Raw genomic sequence first — 17,919 nt, forward strand, 5'->3', positions numbered from 1 at the left:
TTCTATACCGGTAATAAACTGATTCATAACCGATAACTAATTTTTATTGGAAATTAATTTATATTGCTCCTGAAATGTATTTTGGGCACTGTTTTGAGTGATTTATAAATCTGTTCAAAACAGTTCTAAACTGGTAGTGGATCGATAAGTAATTTTCGCCCGAAAATCACTTTTATTACTCTTACCGTGCTATCACACTAGGATTTTTTCAATTTGTAAATTCAATTTAATTTTCAAATGAATTGTTCCTATGAATTATTTTTCATTAAAAGTCGTTTAAATTGAATAATTTTCACTTATTTATTGATATAAACTAATATTTGGCTCACCAAAACATGTTTAAACATGCTGAGATAGCGTATTTGTGGTTGCTCAATTAAATTTTAATTCAGCAAATTAAAATTTTAAAATTGCTCATTAATTTCAATTTTATTGCAGTTAAACTAGTAGCCTTTTGAACCAAATTGTTCTTACTAAATTTAAATAAAAAAAAATAAATAAAATAAGTACAGTGATTAGTGATAAACTAGTACGTGAGTGAAGCTTCAGTATCGGAAGTAAATTGATGGAGTTCCTCCAAAGCAATTCGAAGGAAATTGTTGTGTCAAGAAATCGCAGTTGGGATGACTTTATACAGATTTTCAAGACGACTGTATGAGAGTCTCTCCATGAGCCCCCTTGAATACAACCCTTTCTTCTGGCTTTGGGGATTCTTTTGCATAACTTGATAAATGACTTATAAGACATTTTAAGTACTATTTACACTTTTTTCCGGAGTAATTCACAATCAAAAATCTCGCGGCACTATTTAAAATTGAGTAAATTTCTTGTAAAATGTGTCCTGACTGAGAATTTTCAAGTAGATTCTAGAAATTTTATAATGCTCAATTGGCTCAATTGAATTTAAAACTAAATTGTGAAAATCTTAATGTGATAGCACGGCTAAAAATATTTTGGGGATCTTTTGAGTGATTTATGAATCGGTTCAAATCGGTTGAGAACCGGTAACTGGTAAATGATGCAAAACATGCGAAAGTACAGTAGATTCTCAGTCAATCGGCTCTTTTTCAATCGGGCGAAAAATTTTGTTGACAATTTTCGCGTTTAATTATGAAGCTAATTCGCTCAAATTCGCTGTAGTTCTTTCTATTTTATCGTAATTCTCTATAATTGAGCGCTTTTTGTGGAATTTACAAAGGCTTTGATGCCCAAATCTATCGATAAACCGGATGACATTTCGCCCCAAATGCCCAATTGAGAGAGAGTCTACTGTACTTTTAAGGGTTAGCTTTGTCAGTTCTTTTTTTATTACTTAATTGATATTCAAAATATCTAAGAAGCGGTAAAAAAAATATGGATTTGGAATAAATTCTCAAAGCACAGAAAATTTTCCTTTGCATCCATCAAGATCGGGTACAATTGTGAGAAACTGAAGTAAATGTAATTTGATTACTATTTTTATTATAATTATGTTAAGCCGTCTCTCGGCTTAAGTCGTAAGTGTGTTTATGGCATAATCCACAGGTCTGAAAAGGCCATTATCGTGGTTTATTTATTTATTTTTTCATTAATAAAACCTTCGAATTTTATAAGAAAAAATCATAGACTGAGAAAAAAAGAGGGTGCGATTAACATTTTACTGCTCGAACTCAAAGAGAGAGCAGTTAATCGATTTTTTTTTCAACTTTGCACTGTTCTGGAGCTTAAACGGTAAGAGATATCGACTTCCGGTCTTCGGTGACCTTTCCTCAAATGACATTATCTCGTGCCCAATCTCTTTATTTTTCCCCCCTCCCCTTTCATACGTTCCCTATGCCTCAAAAATAGGTCAAAAATGAGGTTTTTCCAATTTTGCAAAAAAATTGGCCCAAGCTTTTTCAATGATTTTTGCATATGTCTTAGAGCTAGTCCTGGCGAACATTTCGTCGAAACATATCTATGACCGGAAAATTCGCCATTTTGAATTATTGAAGGTCAAAGTTCAATCACTTTGGAGGATCCGTTTTTCAACCGATTTGGTTAAATTTGAATTTTTTGAAAAGATATTGAAATTTTGAACCCGACTGCATCGGTCATAATCGGTAATGAACCGGTTAACTACCGATTTTTGAATAATTTTACATCCCCTTTTTAGTAATATTCCCTAAGAAAAATGTTTTTCGATTTTTCTCAAAATTGGCCCAAGCTTTTTCAGTGATTTTCGGATATGTTTTAGAGCTAGTCCAGGTGAATATTTCGCCCAAACATACTTATGACCGGAAAATTCGTCATTTTGAATTATTGAAGGTCAAAGGTTAACTACTTTGGAGGACCCATTGGTTAACCGATTATATAACCGATTTGGTTAAATTTGGGTTTTTTGGAAAGATATTGTAATTTCGAACCCGTCTGCATCGGTCTTCATCGGTAATGAACCGGTTAATAACCGATTTTAGAATTTTTCGGATATGTTTACATCCCCCCAAACATACTTTTTCGTCATTTTGAATTATTGAAGGTCAAAGGTTAACTACTTTGGAGGACCCATTGGTTAACCGATTATATAACCGATTTGGTTAAATTTGGGTTTTTTGGAAAGATATTGTAATTTCGAACCCGTCTGCATCGGTCTTCATCGGTAATGAACCGGTTAATAACCGATTTTAGAATAATTTTACATCCCCTTTTTAGTAATATTCCCTAAGAAAAATGTTGTTCGATTTTTCTAAAAATTGGCCCAAGCTTTTTCAATGATTTTCGGATATGTTTTAGAGCTAGTCCAGTTGAACATTTCGCCCAAACATACTTATGACCGGAAAATTCGCCATTTTGAATTATTGAAGGTCAAAGGTCAACTACTTTGGAAGGCTCATTTTTCTTTTTACTTAAAATTTGATTTTTTAGAAAAGTTTTGCAAATTAGAATCCGGCTGCATCGATTTTCATCGATAATGAATCGGTTAAGTACCGATTTTTTGATTTTCAAATGCTTTTGTGATTGATTTATGAATCAATTTAATCTCTAGTAGATCAGTGATTCCAAAAGATTATGCAAAAAGCTAATTCACAGTGAGCTCTGCCTCGTGGGTTCGAGCATTCCGCAAAGCTGGGACGCTTTGCCATCTCTTTTTTCCTCAAAAATTTAACACTTTTTAGGTATAAAAATATATTAACATTTTTTAATGTTAATTTTACACCTTATTAAAGGTAAAATAAAAATGAAAGAGGGTACCTTTAACCCCTAATAGACCTAAAAAGGATAATATTTACACCGATTTCGGATCAATACTGCAGGGTAAAATTAAATTTCCGGAATGTTATTTTGTGTACGAGTTTATGCTCGTATGCTCTATTCGTCCTGAATTGGGTTGTTATTGGGGATGCATGAAATCTTTACGAATATTTTTGTTTCATCTGCAGCTGCGACCCGTTTTCTCAATGCGTTTGTTCCACCGTGCCGGTGGATTGGGCAAGATCAATGGCATCATGTCTGCTGCCGCTGGTCATGGTCGTTCCGTCAATAGCGGCAATGGCAATCAGAGTGGTCAGAGTTCGAGTGGCGGCGGAGGTTCCATCAACTTCGGAGGATCTTCTGGAGGTGGTGGAGGTGCCAGTGGGGGTGGGAATGGTGTGAGCGGTGGCGGAGGAGTGAGCGGAGGCGGCGGTGGAGCTGGAGGAGGAATGGGCGGTAGGGATGGACGATCAAATTATGGTCCAAATAGTCCTCCAACGGGATCCCTGCCACCGTTCTATGAGAGTCTAAAAGGTGGTCAGGGTGGCATGAATGCCTACAATGCGGCCAATGGTAACTTCATCGGACACAATGGATACCTGATGAACAGTAACATGGGCATGGATTGCGATGGAAGTGCAGAACTTACGAATCTAAGCGGTTATACGGATACAACGACTCATGGAGGGAAGCAGTACTCAATGCTACAGAATGCAGCTTATGGGATTCATCTGAAAGACGAGCAGGATCTCGATTATGATACCAAAATGGATCAATTATCCCTTAATTCCAACCTCATGCCCAATTCCTATTCCGGCTATGACGTCAATGACTCAATGATGGTGGATTTGTCGGGAAATGTTGTGGATCCGCTGCAATTCACAGCTACCCTGACATTTTCCTCACCAGCCGAACATGCTCTCCTGGACAGTCTGACGGACGCCGTGGATCTGTCCAGTTTCCTGCAGCGACTGCCCAGTGATGATCAACCCAGTCCCGGTAATGAACTGGAACTGTCATCAACGCCCTCCCTAACGCCCGATTCCGTGTCCATTACGCCCGTGGACTCGTGCCTTGAGCCCTTCCCTGAGAATTTCTGCATGGGCCGAAATGGTGGTGGACCCATGTACGATCGCAGTTTCGGTGTGATGCCAAATGGCAAGGGACTGTACCATCATCCACCAGAAAGTAACCCACCTCCTGGCTACCAGCAGCAGCGTGACTGCCACCAGATGCTGCCAGATCATCAGTCACATCCAGTGCAATTGAACTTTACCTCGCAGCCCAGCATCGATCTGGACTCGCAGAGCAACATCAGTCTACCGTCCCCGGCCAGCGGAGTGACATCGCTGGATGGGACATCGACAACACCACCCGACACCAAGCCCATCATCCAGTCCGTAAGTGTGAGACGGGAGACGTCACCGTTAGTTAGCGAAACCAAAATGCAATTGTTGCAGCAAAGGGTGAGCATCAAATTTCTCCACTGATTTCTACCAGGCCACAACATCGCGAGGGTTTATCGCTCTCACGTTCTTTCATTACATTTTTTCTTACTTATTTTTTTTTAATCTAAAATTTCTAATAATAATATCAAGGAAATATTCAATAATCTACTTTAAATTTGTGAAAATTAAAGGGGGACATATCTAAGAGAAATTTTATTTAGCTTCTAAATTATTGCGATAACTTCAATTTGTCTAACTGTGTTATCACACTTGCACATTAAAATTTTAATATGATTCACATTAATTGTCGCTGGTGAGAGTCCAAATGTGTAATTTGTGTGTTTGAATCATTTTATATTCAAAATTTGATCTATTTGTTGATAAAAGGTAGACTTGGCCCGCAAAATTTGATATAAATTGATTTATAGCATTAATGCGAAAAACTAATGCGATTTTCTCATTAATTTTTTAATGTGAAAAATATTTATGCTTTAGGTAAATTAAACTTACTTTTGCAAGCCAAGTCCACTTCTTTATCAATAAATAGAAAAATCCCAAATATTAAGTGACTCAAAGACACAAATAACATATTTGGGCGCTTACAAACGACAATTAATGTGAATCACAATAAAATTTTAATGCGCAAGTGTGATAACGCCGTAATATCTACGAAGTAGAATAATCGCGCAATTTGAAGTTTATTTAGAAATTAATCCCTATATTTGAAATATTTGATAGAAAATTTTCTCATTCGTAAATTTCTAAAATCAAAAAATTATTCACAATAATTTTGTGATTAGTTTTTATGGACTATCGACCTCAAATTAATTATTTGATTCTTCAATATATTTTAGTCGCATTACAATTTCTACATTGGTAAAAATAAAAAGGGTCACCGATGATCCTTCGAAAAGGTCACTGTTTTGACACCTATTTACCTCCGAAATAAACTAATAAAAAAATTAAATAGTCATCTGTGGTGTTCGCTGAGATGAGAGAAATATGATAAGAGTAATAAATTTACGATAAAACATATTCTATTATGATAAATGTTTATATAAAATTTCAAAAGATTCAAAAGAACCTTTCAAAGGATCAAATATGATCCATTTTTGTTGAAAAAAGTCAATTTGACCCTTTTATTTTTATCAGTGTAAGCTAAATTATTTTCAAAATTTTGTCAATCAAAAAAGCAAGATATAATGGATTACATCAATGGCAAGTAGACTTGTCGACAGCAAATCCCCTGCGAACTAAAATATTTTAAGGCAAATAATATTTAATTTAAATTACAAGTGGATAATTCTTTAGAAAAACATCTTTATGACTTCTAACAAATTTATTTGTTATGGCGCTGGCACACCTTTTCAATTCAGTGAATTTGAATTGATTGAAATTTTACCTCTTACTTTTTCAAACTGAAATCAGATATGTTTGTCTTTTTCTGTCAAATTGAAATTGAAATTGAAATTTTAATTTTCATTTGACAGAGACAAACATATATTATCTCAGTTTGAAAGAGTAAAATTCACTCAATTGAAAAGGTGTGCCTTCACCATTATATTTGAATTATTTTCGAAATGCACGAATTATATTCGAAAGCATTTTGAATTGGGATCGAATTGTCTTCGACTTTTTCTTTACTTTCGAGCAACATTCTCAAAATTGTCCGTTGCTCTTATAGCATCACATTCTTAGAAATTTAAAAGCTTTTAAAACTACTTCTGGAATTCAAAAAAAGATTCAGATGTTTTTCTTTAAGTTTTTCGCGACGTCTACACTGTTTTCGAAAACGCTTTTGATATTTATAATATTTTCGAGGTCTTTAAAGTCAATAAAACATTTTTTAATTAATTAATTTTGTTACAATGAACAAAATAAATATGTACAGTTTTATTTATTGTCAATTTTTCAAAATCTATTAAATTTATTTAGAATATTTTTCATAATATAAAAACAATGAAAAATTTCGGTGATTTTAAAATGTCTTGCGATAAAATCGATTTGGATTTCATCGCAATCGATTTCGAAAACATCTTGCGATGCTTTCGAAAAACTTTTCACGATATCTCAGTAGAGGGAGGTGGGACTGCATTGGGAACGCTATTTTTCGCAAATTTCTAAAGAAAACAGAGCTTTGCCATAGTATAATTTGGATTAACAAAACAAATTTGGATTGTGGATCTAAATTTTATGGATAGGGCTAGCTTCCTTTACTTATATTTTTTATTGTTTTCGAATTGTTCGACGATCGATTCATCGAATGACTTTTGCTAATTCAGCTTTCCAACATCGGGATACTTTTTAATTCGGATAACAGTTGGATTAAAAAAATATCGTAATTTTTCAAGTTTTTTGTAATTACCGAATGAAGCAAATATGCTCAAATTTCTCATGGTTTTTCTTAAGTTATTTTTATAATTTTTCATTATTGATGGTTTTCATAGAATTCAGAATTCTTAGGAGTATTGTGAAATTTAATTTTAGTATATAGGTGACTAAAAAATCGTTGTTTTTCGAACAGTTTTTTGTTTATTTATATACTTCAGTTTTCGCGTCTGAATTTCTTTGTAATTCGGCTGAAATTTCGGTCCCAAATACCCGAACTTAAGAGAATGTACTATACTACCAAATTAAGAACTTTACATAATAAAAGAATAATATACTCGTTATACCCTAAATACACTTACGACTTAAGCAAGAGACGGCTTAACGTAATTATAATTAAAATAATCAACAGATTGCATTTCTGGAAGTTTCTGACTAATCCGACACTCGACTTAAGCCGAAAATCGTCTTCGTTAGTAGAAAACTGATGGAAATTTAGCCCAATCATTATTTTGATTATAATTATGTTAAGCCGTCTCTCGGCTTAAGTCGAAAGTGTGTCTACGGGCATTACAAAACATTATTTGCAACGTAGAAAAAATTCTACGTATTTTTTGTAGTAAATTCTTGGTTTTTATTAAATGGAAATTGTTCCATATTTTCGAAACGTATTCGAAAAATTATTTCATGGGTACGATCAAGATTAAGGTAGGACGTATTTATTTGTATCTTGATATTTATTATATTTTTACAATTTTTTTTGCTCGTAATTCTTTCCAAAACCCGTAAAATATTTATTTATTTATTTATTTAAAAATGGAACTTCCTTTGAAACTGTTGTACGTCTCTTATGGCCTCTACACACTATGAGCAATTTCTTTAAAAAATGTCTTTTTAAAGAAAATTTCCCCTATCCTTGTAGGCAGAAACGTCAGAATTTTTTAAAAGAGGCAATTTTTGACGAAAATGGTGTGTAGACACCATTACAGGCATAATAAACAGGCAAGAGGTTTATGTGTCCACCACCGTCTTAGCGTTGGTGACCAATCTATTACGGAGCCAAAACGATGGAACTGCTTCTTTTCAGCTTGAATAATAATCGCGACTATAAAAATATAAAGTCTAAAAAAAACTATATGGAAAATGTTACTCTTTTATATTATCACTGTTATCACTGCACTGTTTTAATTTAATCTGCCAGATATGTCCCCCTTTGAAATTAATAAAAAGTTGTATTTTTTTTAAACAAAAAAGTAATTGGAAAATTTTTCACTTGGGCCAATTCAACAAAAACCAAGAATATTGCTTAGGAAAACATTATTTTATTTTTGGTTTGTAAATAATGTTCCATTATCAATCTTCCGAGTGGATGAACCCTCCGTTGGCCATTCTTGTGAAACAAGGAAAAAAAAACTTGTCTTGTGAAAAGTCTTGTTTTATCTGTTGTGTCTCCTGAAATCAATCGAAAAATTTGTATGCCAGCTTTCTGCTTGAAATGCAGGCTTCTCCCCGGGGAAAATCCTTTGTAAATTGTGTATTTTTTATTTTCTTTTTTTTGCACCCAATATGGGCTCAACAGCTGGGACTACCCGCAGAAGTGCAATTGGAATTTGTGAATGGGGGTCATGGGATCAAGAATCCTCTGGCCATTGAGAATACTCACGGTCATCGGCTTCGGGATGAGGAGAAGAGCAAACACAGCAGTGCTGCGTGTCCAGTATCTGAGGATGATCCCAATAAATTTGTCTGCAGGATCTGCTCAAAGACATTTACACTGCAGAGGCTCCTCAATCGTCACATGAAGTGCCACTCGGACATCAAGAGGTACCTCTGTACCTTCTGCGGCAAAGGCTTCAATGACACCTTCGACCTCAAGCGCCACACGCGCACCCACACCGGCGTCCGGCCCTACAAGTGCAATCTCTGCGAGAAATCCTTCACGCAGCGCTGCTCCCTCGAGTCACACTGTCTCAAGGTGCACGGGGTGCAGCACCAGTATGCCTACAAGGAGAGACGCACAAAGGTGAGCCACTTTATTCAATTTGTCCATCAGGTCATTTCCGCGAGTTTTCTCTGTCTCGACAATTAAAAAAAACACACACACCGCGATATTTCAATTTCAAGATAAAAATGATCCATTTTGAGATCATTTAAGATTTAAGGGAACAAAGAAACATTGCCAAGAGGCTTTTAGCTTGTACTTTAATATGATTCCACTACTTCAACTTTGAAAAAAAAAACAAATTGTCCAATCGGTGGCCAACTGTGTCTGATTAAAAGTTTGTGAAAAGTATGTTTTTCCATATCAAATGTGAGAAAAAGTTTTGTCAAATTGGTAAAAAACAAAATTTTGACAAAATTTTAGCAAGATCCATTTTTTCACTTAACAAAAAAATTTCAGTTTACGGCAAAAAAAATCGGAAAATTGTTCGTAAATGTTTGTGAATTCTTATTGGGACTTACGAAATGCTCGTAAATCGTATAACCCGTTTAACCCACAAACAAGTTCATAAAAGTTTGAATTTTTTCGCAAAACATCGTTAGTAGCATGATCACTTGAAGAACATTTTTTTTATTCTCTTATAAACATTTGTTCGTACACTTTTTTTATCTGGCAAAAGTTTACGACAATTGACAAAATTTTACGAATACTTTTCTGTTTGTAAAAGGATAATAAATGTTCGTAAAGTGATGATCATATCAACAATGTTTGTGGAAAAATACAAAACTTTACGAACTTATTTGTGGGTTATACGATTTATGAGCATTTCATAAGTATCCGGTAGGAATTCACAAACATTTGCAAATAATTTGAAAAAATAATTTTTTTCTGTGTAGAGAAGGTATAATGCACATTTTGGTGTACTCTTTTTGAAACAATTTTACAAAAACGACCAGTATAATTGGTCTTTGGCATGTTTAGAAGAATTGTAAAGGATGAAATATTTAAATGAACAAAAATGAACAATCCGAAAAAGCTAAAATAACATTCAGGAAATGTTAATATTACCCTACATTATTCATCCGAAATCGGTGTAAATATTACCCTTTTTATGTGTATTAGGGGTTAAAGTTACCTTTTTTTCATGTTGATTTTACCCTCAAAAGGTGTAAAATTAACATTAAAAAATGATGATATATTTTTACACCTAAAGTGTTAAAATTATGAGGAAAAAAGTTAATCGCACCCTCTTTTTTTTCTCAGTGATCTTATTAGTTGCTCGGTAGCCGAGATAATTCAATTTATTTATTATAAAACACGTTTTTTGACCATAGCGGGCATTTTGTCCATGTGACAAACTACGACAATATCAAAGAATGGTTGAATTTATCATTCCTTTAAAAACTTATTTTTAATAACGTAGTCGAGTAAAAGCGGTCATATCAACACCTGCATACTATTCTTCTACAAGTTATAACCTCTCAAAATTCTCTAAAACAGTGAAGTTACAATACAGCAGAATCTTCTGTTTTTTTTCTTTTTTTATTGAGATTTTGTATACTCAAAAAATTCGAAGATGTTGTTACATGGTTGGCATATACAATCTGAGAAAGAATTTTTCCACCGTTTTGCTATGGAGGTTGGGTACCAGCGCTAAGATGGCGGTGGACGTTGAAAACTACACAGGATCTCATTAAAACAGAACTGTACATTGCAAGCATTGTTTATGAATAAATTTATCTATCTACCTACTTAATTATGCCGAAGCAATCATCAAAATCGGTTAAGCGGCAGTCGAGATAATTGAGTTTTTGTAATATGAAAATTAGTTTTTCAACTGTAGAGCCCCTAGCTTTGGTTCAACAAAGTTCAAATATTCCAGAAAGTTGTAGCGGTTTACGAGACCTTTAATTTGCGCCCACACTCGTTAAAATCGATCAAATAGAACCGGAGATATGGCGTTTTGAATTTTGTAAAATTTGACCCCTCATATTTCCGATTCTACTGTAACCTCAGTGAACTCACGCCACTTTTTGGAAATTTCATAGCCTACACTACAACATTCTAAAATTTGAATAACTTGAACTTGAACAATGGGATTTTTGAGAAAAATACGTTTGTATTTTGACGCTATCGCAGCTTTATCTATGGTGACTTTAAACTGTCACTCATAAAAAAAAAAATTAGACCAAAATTGTCATTAGTACCGGAGATATAGGCCGGTCAAATTTTGAAACTTGACTCCTTATGAGGCAAAATCTGCAGCTACAACATACTAAAATTTGAGTCCGATGCACAATGGTGTTTTTGAGTTATTTAACTTAGAAAATTGAGAATTTGTCTTTTAAATAATAGCGCCCCTAGCGGTGGTTTTATGAACTTGCGATATTAAAAGGGAAAGTAGCATTTCAGGAGATATTTCCAAAATGCCCTCATTTTTTTTTAATTCTGGAAATTAGAACCGGAGTTATGGCCATTTTAAGAAATTTTTATTTGGACCCTTACAGCTGCACTGACATGAGAGAAATCCGAAAAAGTTAAAATAACATTCCGGAAATGTTAATTTTACCCAGCAATATTGATCCGAAATCGGTGTAAATATTACCCTTTTTAGGTGTATTGTGGGTTAAAGTTACCCTTTTTCATGTTAATTTTACATTTAAAAAGGTGTAAAATTAAAATTAAAAAATGTTGATATATTTTTAAACCTAAAAAGTGTTAAAGTTACGAGGAAAAAAGTTAATCGCACCCTTTTTTTCTCAGTGTGGGTGTGGTTAGTCAATGTACCAAGTTGTAATTTTCACCCGATATATAACTTTTGCCGAAAACCACAAGTCGATATCTTTCTTAGTTCGAGATCTAACACTTAGGTCAAAAAGTCCCTTAGACTAAGTAAAAAAAATTTTTTTTGGTCAAGTTCAGTTCTATTTGTCAAGATAATTTCTCTACAAGTCGATATAGCGTTTTCAACTATTATCCAACTTTTTTATCCCGTCCAAAAAGAAGACTTTCGAAAACTTTCCAAAATATGCCAACATTTCAGATTTTAGTTCGTCATTTGAATAAAATCGCTAATCGGTGAGCCATTTCTTTCGTTAAAACTTCCTTGAGTCCTGGTCTTACGAATATGGCAACTGAAGTACCAATTCAAATTTCAAACCCAATTTCGTGCAATTTTGCTTCTTTTTTTTTGATTTTTCGGTTTTGGTTCAAAATGGGCAAATGCGGCAGCCATTGCGCGAAGGGCCTCTTACACCCCCCATTTCGGTAAGAAAATCAACGAATGGTGCAAAATAAAAAGACAGAAATCATTAGCCTCTATGCTTTATTTATTATTCGGACTAAGAATGAATGAATCTGTGTAAAACACCTTTTCAAGATCAACCAATGAAATGAGGTAGTAAAAATTGCCTTAAAAACTAGAGCTCAATGATTGTGATAATTAATCTCAATAGAATATCATTAGAAGCCAATTGTTAATGAATATCTTTGCATCTGATAGAGTTGATTGATTGTCTCCTTGACAGAGAATGTTTGAATATTTTAATCTTGATAAATTTTTAATTGTTAATTGATCAAGTTAAAGCGCAACATTGTGTCTTATAATTGAAAAATTAGCAAAATATCAAGGGGTAACTCATATTGAGAAACCCTTGTCAATTGCCCCAGAAACGCTTCGCGAAACTATAATGATAATTTTATTGAAATTACAAGAAATTAATTTTAATAATGAATGAGAAACTATTTTATTTAGAAATTTTAAAAAAAAATTAGAGACTTTAATTTTAACTTCTGAACAAGAATTTTTAATGTACTAGAATTAATTTAATTTTTGAGTTCACGTTAAAGGGGTTCGAAACATGAAACATTAAATAACAAAGCTCATTGTGCCTTGGAGATAAATTCCTCAACTTTTCCCGAGATTAGGCAGTTAAAATTCCGGAGTTCGTCTCTTAAGGCATCTTTCCTAGAGATCACTTCCTTCAGATTATTTCGCCTCCCCTACCTTCCCCCCAGGAAGACAAGTGGACGGTGTTTCCCCGAAGTAACCCCCTTAGGGGCTGCACTCCACCCACGGGGGCGATGACACGGTGGAAGTGATAATTCGATTCCACGTTAAATTGACGTAACTTCTTGTAGTGACGCTCTTGTGATATCCAACAGCCTCGTGTAAACCGTCTTGACGAGCTCCGGCCAAGACTTCCCTGACATCCTTCTCGAGATGCCCCGATTCGTGAGCCCCCATAGGTGTAATCTCCTGCAACACTTCACACAGAACGCAATACTACACTCGTGCGCACGGTTACTAGACTTATCACCAAAAAGCCTCTCAGCAGAGGAAGAGACCACAGCAGTTTGTCCACTTTCTCCTCCCGGATTTGCACAAACACAAACACACAAAACCGGGACAATTCCCAAATTCTCCATCCAACGGAGTGACAATTTCGGGCGAATTTTAGACTCAGAAAAACGCATGTTACAAAACCCGAGAGACCTACTTTGTGCATCGCGAAGCCCGAGAAACCCAATTTCTGCTTCGCGAAACCTGAAAAATCCATTCTTTGCATCGCGAAACCCCAGAAATTTAATTTCTGCATCGCGAAACCCGAGTAACCTAATTTCTGCATTACGAAACCCGAGAAACACAGTTTCTGCATCGCGAACCCTAAGAAACACAATTTCTGCACCACGAAACCCGAAAAACCCACTTTATGCATCGCGAAACCCCAGAAACCCAATTTCTGCATCACGAAACCCGAGAAACCCAATTTCTGCAACGTGAAACTCGAGAAACCTAATTTCTGCATCGCGAAATCCGAGAAACCCAAAAATTGCATCGAGAAAACCTGAGAAACCCACTTTTTGCATCGCGGACCGAGGAACCGGAGGAACCCAATTTCTGCATCGCGAACCTCGAGAAACCCAATTTCTTTATCGTGAACCCCGTGAAACACAATTTCTGCATTGCGAAACCCGAGAAACCCACTTTTTGCATCTCGAAACCCGAGAAATCCACTTTTTGTATCGAAAAACCCGAGAAACCCATTCTTTGTATCGCGAACCCCGAGAAACCTAATTTCTGCACCACGAAACCCACTTTTTACGTCGCGAAACCTAAGAAACCCATTGGGGATCTCGGTGGTGCAATAGGCAAGACCGTTGGCTCTTGGGCGGATCGATCCCCGGCGGCAGTTCGAGTCCCGCCTGGTGCAAAGATCTGAATGTCTAGAGAAAAAGACATTTTCACTGTGATATAACGTAATAAAAATGCGCCGCCTCTGCCCAACAAACTCCGGGAACATGAAAGAGTGTCCATACTGCGAGGAAAGTACTCTCGAGCGATCTACGATAAGCAGATGCTTCCAACACGAGATATACAACAAATGATTGAAGTGTAATAAATATATTCCGATACGATTAATAATAATAGAAACCCATTCTTTTCGTCAGAAACCCCGAGAAACTCAATTTCTGTAACGCGAAACCCAATTTCTGCATCGCGAACCGCGAGAAACCTAATTTCTGCATCACGAAACCCGAGAAACACAATTTCTGCATCGTGAAATCCGAGAAACCCACTCTGTGCATCGCAAAACCCGAGAAACCCAATTTCTGCATCGCGAAACCCGAGAAACACAATTTTTGCATCGCGAAATCCGAGAAACCCAAAAATTGCATCGAGAAAACCCGAGAAACCTACTCTTTGCATCGCGAAACACGAGAAACCTAATTTCTGCTTCGCGAAACCCGAGAAACCCACTTTTTGCATCGTGAAACCCGAGAAACTAGAAACCCTTGTCAGAAAAAATGGGAATGAGTTTCCCCCTGCAAAATATTAATGGTAAATGTTTTCTTGAAATTATTTTAAAGCTTTAATAACATGTTGTTAAAGCTATTAAAACGTGAATAAAATTAGCTTAAATGGCAATGAATTATTTTTGGATAATTTTATTGTCACTTTTTTGTTATCTAACTTTACTTTCCCCGTAAGTTGTCTCTCTCCTTAAGCCATAAGTGTGCTTAGAGGGCTTTATATGAAAAAAAACTGATTTTGACAAAAGTGAATTTTATAAATATTTAGAATATCGTCAACATAAATATCTTCTTTTTCAGAATTGGTAAAGTAGCACAATTTTATTTATATTTTTAATCTATTAAATTGTTTTTGAATAAGAATATCAGAAGAGAGGCTTTATTTGGGATTTTATTAAGTATATTCTTTAATTTTATCTCAAAATGTTTATTTTAGTTTTTATTCACATTAAAATGCCATAATGTTCATTCGCAGAGCTATTTGAATGTAAAATAAAAATAAATCCAAAAATTACATTTAAATGGAAATATTTTCTTTAAACCAATTCTCATTCTAAGGAATCATTGATAGGATTAGAGTTTTAAAAAAGAGAAAAAAAATGTAAAAGAAAAGTTATTCTTTTGTACTATCCGAAATTTATAGGCAAATATGATAATTTAGTGGTGTGTTTTTTTTCTATGGCAGAGATATGTAAATGATTTTGTGAGAATTTTGTAAATTTGCAAATCTTACCTGTTTTTTTTGTGGTGGTGTTTTTTTTTTCTATTTTGCAGATGTACGTGTGCGAAGAATGTGGTCATACAACCAGTGAACCCGAAGTTCATTATCTCCACCTGAAGGAGAATCACCCATACTCACCAGCACTCCTGAAATTCTACGATAAGCGCCACTTCAAATTCACAAATTCACAATTTGCCAACAATCTGTTGGGACAACTCCCGATGCCAGTTCACAATTGAATCCTGCGAAAAACCAATAGAAAAAAATTAGAAATTCTTGCTTTCTAAATATTGGAAATTTATCCCTTTGACCCAATTAGAGCCCCAGAATTTTTCTTTTAAGTGATTCTTTTTGGGAATTGCGACAGAGACATTTATTTTTGAAATTCTTTCAACATTGAATTATTCCTTTTAGCGATCATTTCTATAAGTTTATTTATTTTGAACTTAATATCCCTCTGAATTCACCAAGATTTTCCCCTATTTACTATTACATTTTTTTTTATTAAAAATGTTGTAAAATCAAAATTTTTACAACATCTCAAGTCTGATTTACTATTATGTATTTTTTTCTCGAAAATGAATTAAATAATAATCTCATTTAAGGACTTTAAGTGAATAATATATTTTTTTTTAATGAACTCTACACAAATATTCAAAAGAATAAAAATAAAAAGAAGCAAAAGAATAAAAGATGAATAGACTGTTGTTGCTGTTGCTAATGAAGATATTTTTTTTTAATTTAGTTCAAAATGATCTTATAAATCTGTGAGTGAGAATCCCTAACCCTTGATCGTGATCATTGATTTTCAATGATCATCTTCAATGGTAGCCAATAAGGTCATTTTGACATCATTACACAGCCATGCAATATTTTTATTTAACTTCTAGTTTTTAATTGTGACGAAAAAAATTTTCCTAAATAAAATCTTCTTCAGAGCTTTCAGAGATCTTTTTTTTCTTCTTCAAATAGCTTTAAATAATGATCTTTCTTTCTTTTGATCGTCAAAATTTCTTCAAAGACTTTACCAATTTTTTTCTTAATAATTTGTGCTAAAAAGTAGTGGTCGAAATTTGTGAAGAATCAACTGCAAAAGAAAGAATATAAAATATTTTTAGATGAAAAGCACCGTGAAATATTTTCTCAGACGATTTTTTTTTAAATAAAAATAATTTCTCTTAAACGACTGCAAAAGCTGATGGTTGAATTTTGTGGAGAAAAGGACAAAAAAAATATAAAGCATTTTCAGCAAGATCTTTTTTTCACTCAAATATTCATCGTCAGCTGTGAAACTAAAAACAAAGTATCGGGTTTTTTGTGCAATTTTGGTGATGGAAAACTGGGTTAAATAATAATTTTATTACTTGATATTTTATCAATTTAATTATAAAAGAGATGAGCAAAAACTCAAAAAGTGTAGTAATTAGTTTTAAGAATAAACGAAAAATCTATGAAAAAAATACACTGAACATCAGCATTTTCTCTACTTATCATTAAAATAAATTAAAGAAAAAGAAATTTAAAAAACTGCTTCGAAATACAAAAACCCAAAAAAACTACCTATTTCGGGAGAAAACTTTGGAAATCGAACAAAAAACTAAAAAAAAAATACATCAAAAACATCTCTTTTTGAAAAGAACAAAAATAGAGAAAACAAACTCAAAGTGAAAATGAAAAAAATCATGCTTTTACGTACCTTTATCTAGCTTTTAGTGAAGAAAAAAACATTGTTGTAATTTGTATTAAATAAAACTTAAAGGAAAAAGAGTAAAGATTCTTTCTCTAAATAAACAAAAAAGATTTATCTTAGCTAATAAACTAAGAACAAACATAACATTAAAAATATTTAAAACATGAAAAACTTTTGTAAAACTCATTGAACATTTCAGACGTATCATCCACGCATTAATTAAAAAAAAAACATGAAATTTAAATAAGAAAAGCAACTCGAAATAGTGAATTCATCAAAATATTGAAAAAAACTATTATAAACATATTTATTGCTATTTTTGTATTTTATTTATGTTTTCTTTTATAATGGAGAAAAAATCGCAGAACCGAAATGGAAAAATAAAGAAGTTTCACTGAAAACCAGAACAAAAATATGTCTTTTAATAAATCCCCACTCAAGAAAAACACTCATTTCCGATAGAGCTAAAATTTATTAATTTTTCAAAAATACAATAAATTCTACAAAAGTTTTTGTAAAAGTGTTTCTCAGTTGCAATATTGTTTTTTAAGGCAAGAAATTCTATGTTGTTGGTTTCTTTATTTCTATTTTTTTTAATCCCTTGAAAATACAGTTTACATTTTATTTTAATTTATACTTTAAATTGGAATTTTGTTTTCTACCTTTCTAAAGTATTTAAATACGATTATGTTTATATGTTTCCATTTGCAGTGAATATAAAAGTTTTGGGACACTCTTTACTCGAAGGTTTATTTATAGCAGTGCA

The 17,919-nt window shown here is 33.7% G+C and overlaps 1 protein-coding gene across 4 annotated transcripts in view; it reads left to right on the forward strand.

The window, feature by feature from the left end:
* LOC129805586 (transcriptional regulator ovo) overlaps positions 1-16,408 on the forward strand; it is a 56,627-nt gene extending 40,219 nt beyond the window's left edge. For 2 of the 4 annotated variants that reach the window (XM_055853614.1, XM_055853616.1), the window contains exons 3-5: positions 3,399-4,676; positions 8,566-9,009; positions 15,517-16,408. In XM_055853614.1, coding sequence (XP_055709589.1) covers positions 3,399-4,676; positions 8,566-9,009; positions 15,517-15,702 — 1,908 coding nt within the window. In that variant the 3' untranslated portion in view covers positions 15,703-16,408. The remainder of the gene's footprint in view (positions 1-3,398; positions 4,677-8,565; positions 9,010-15,516) is intronic. The other 2 variants (XM_055853615.1, XM_055853617.1) reach the window with 1 other exon arrangement.
* Positions 16,409-17,919: the final 1,511 nt, after the last annotated feature.

Source organism: Phlebotomus papatasi, chromosome 3 (assembly GCF_024763615.1).
Source record: "Phlebotomus papatasi isolate M1 chromosome 3, Ppap_2.1, whole genome shotgun sequence".
Taxonomy (NCBI): Eukaryota; Metazoa; Arthropoda; class Insecta; order Diptera; family Psychodidae; genus Phlebotomus; species Phlebotomus papatasi.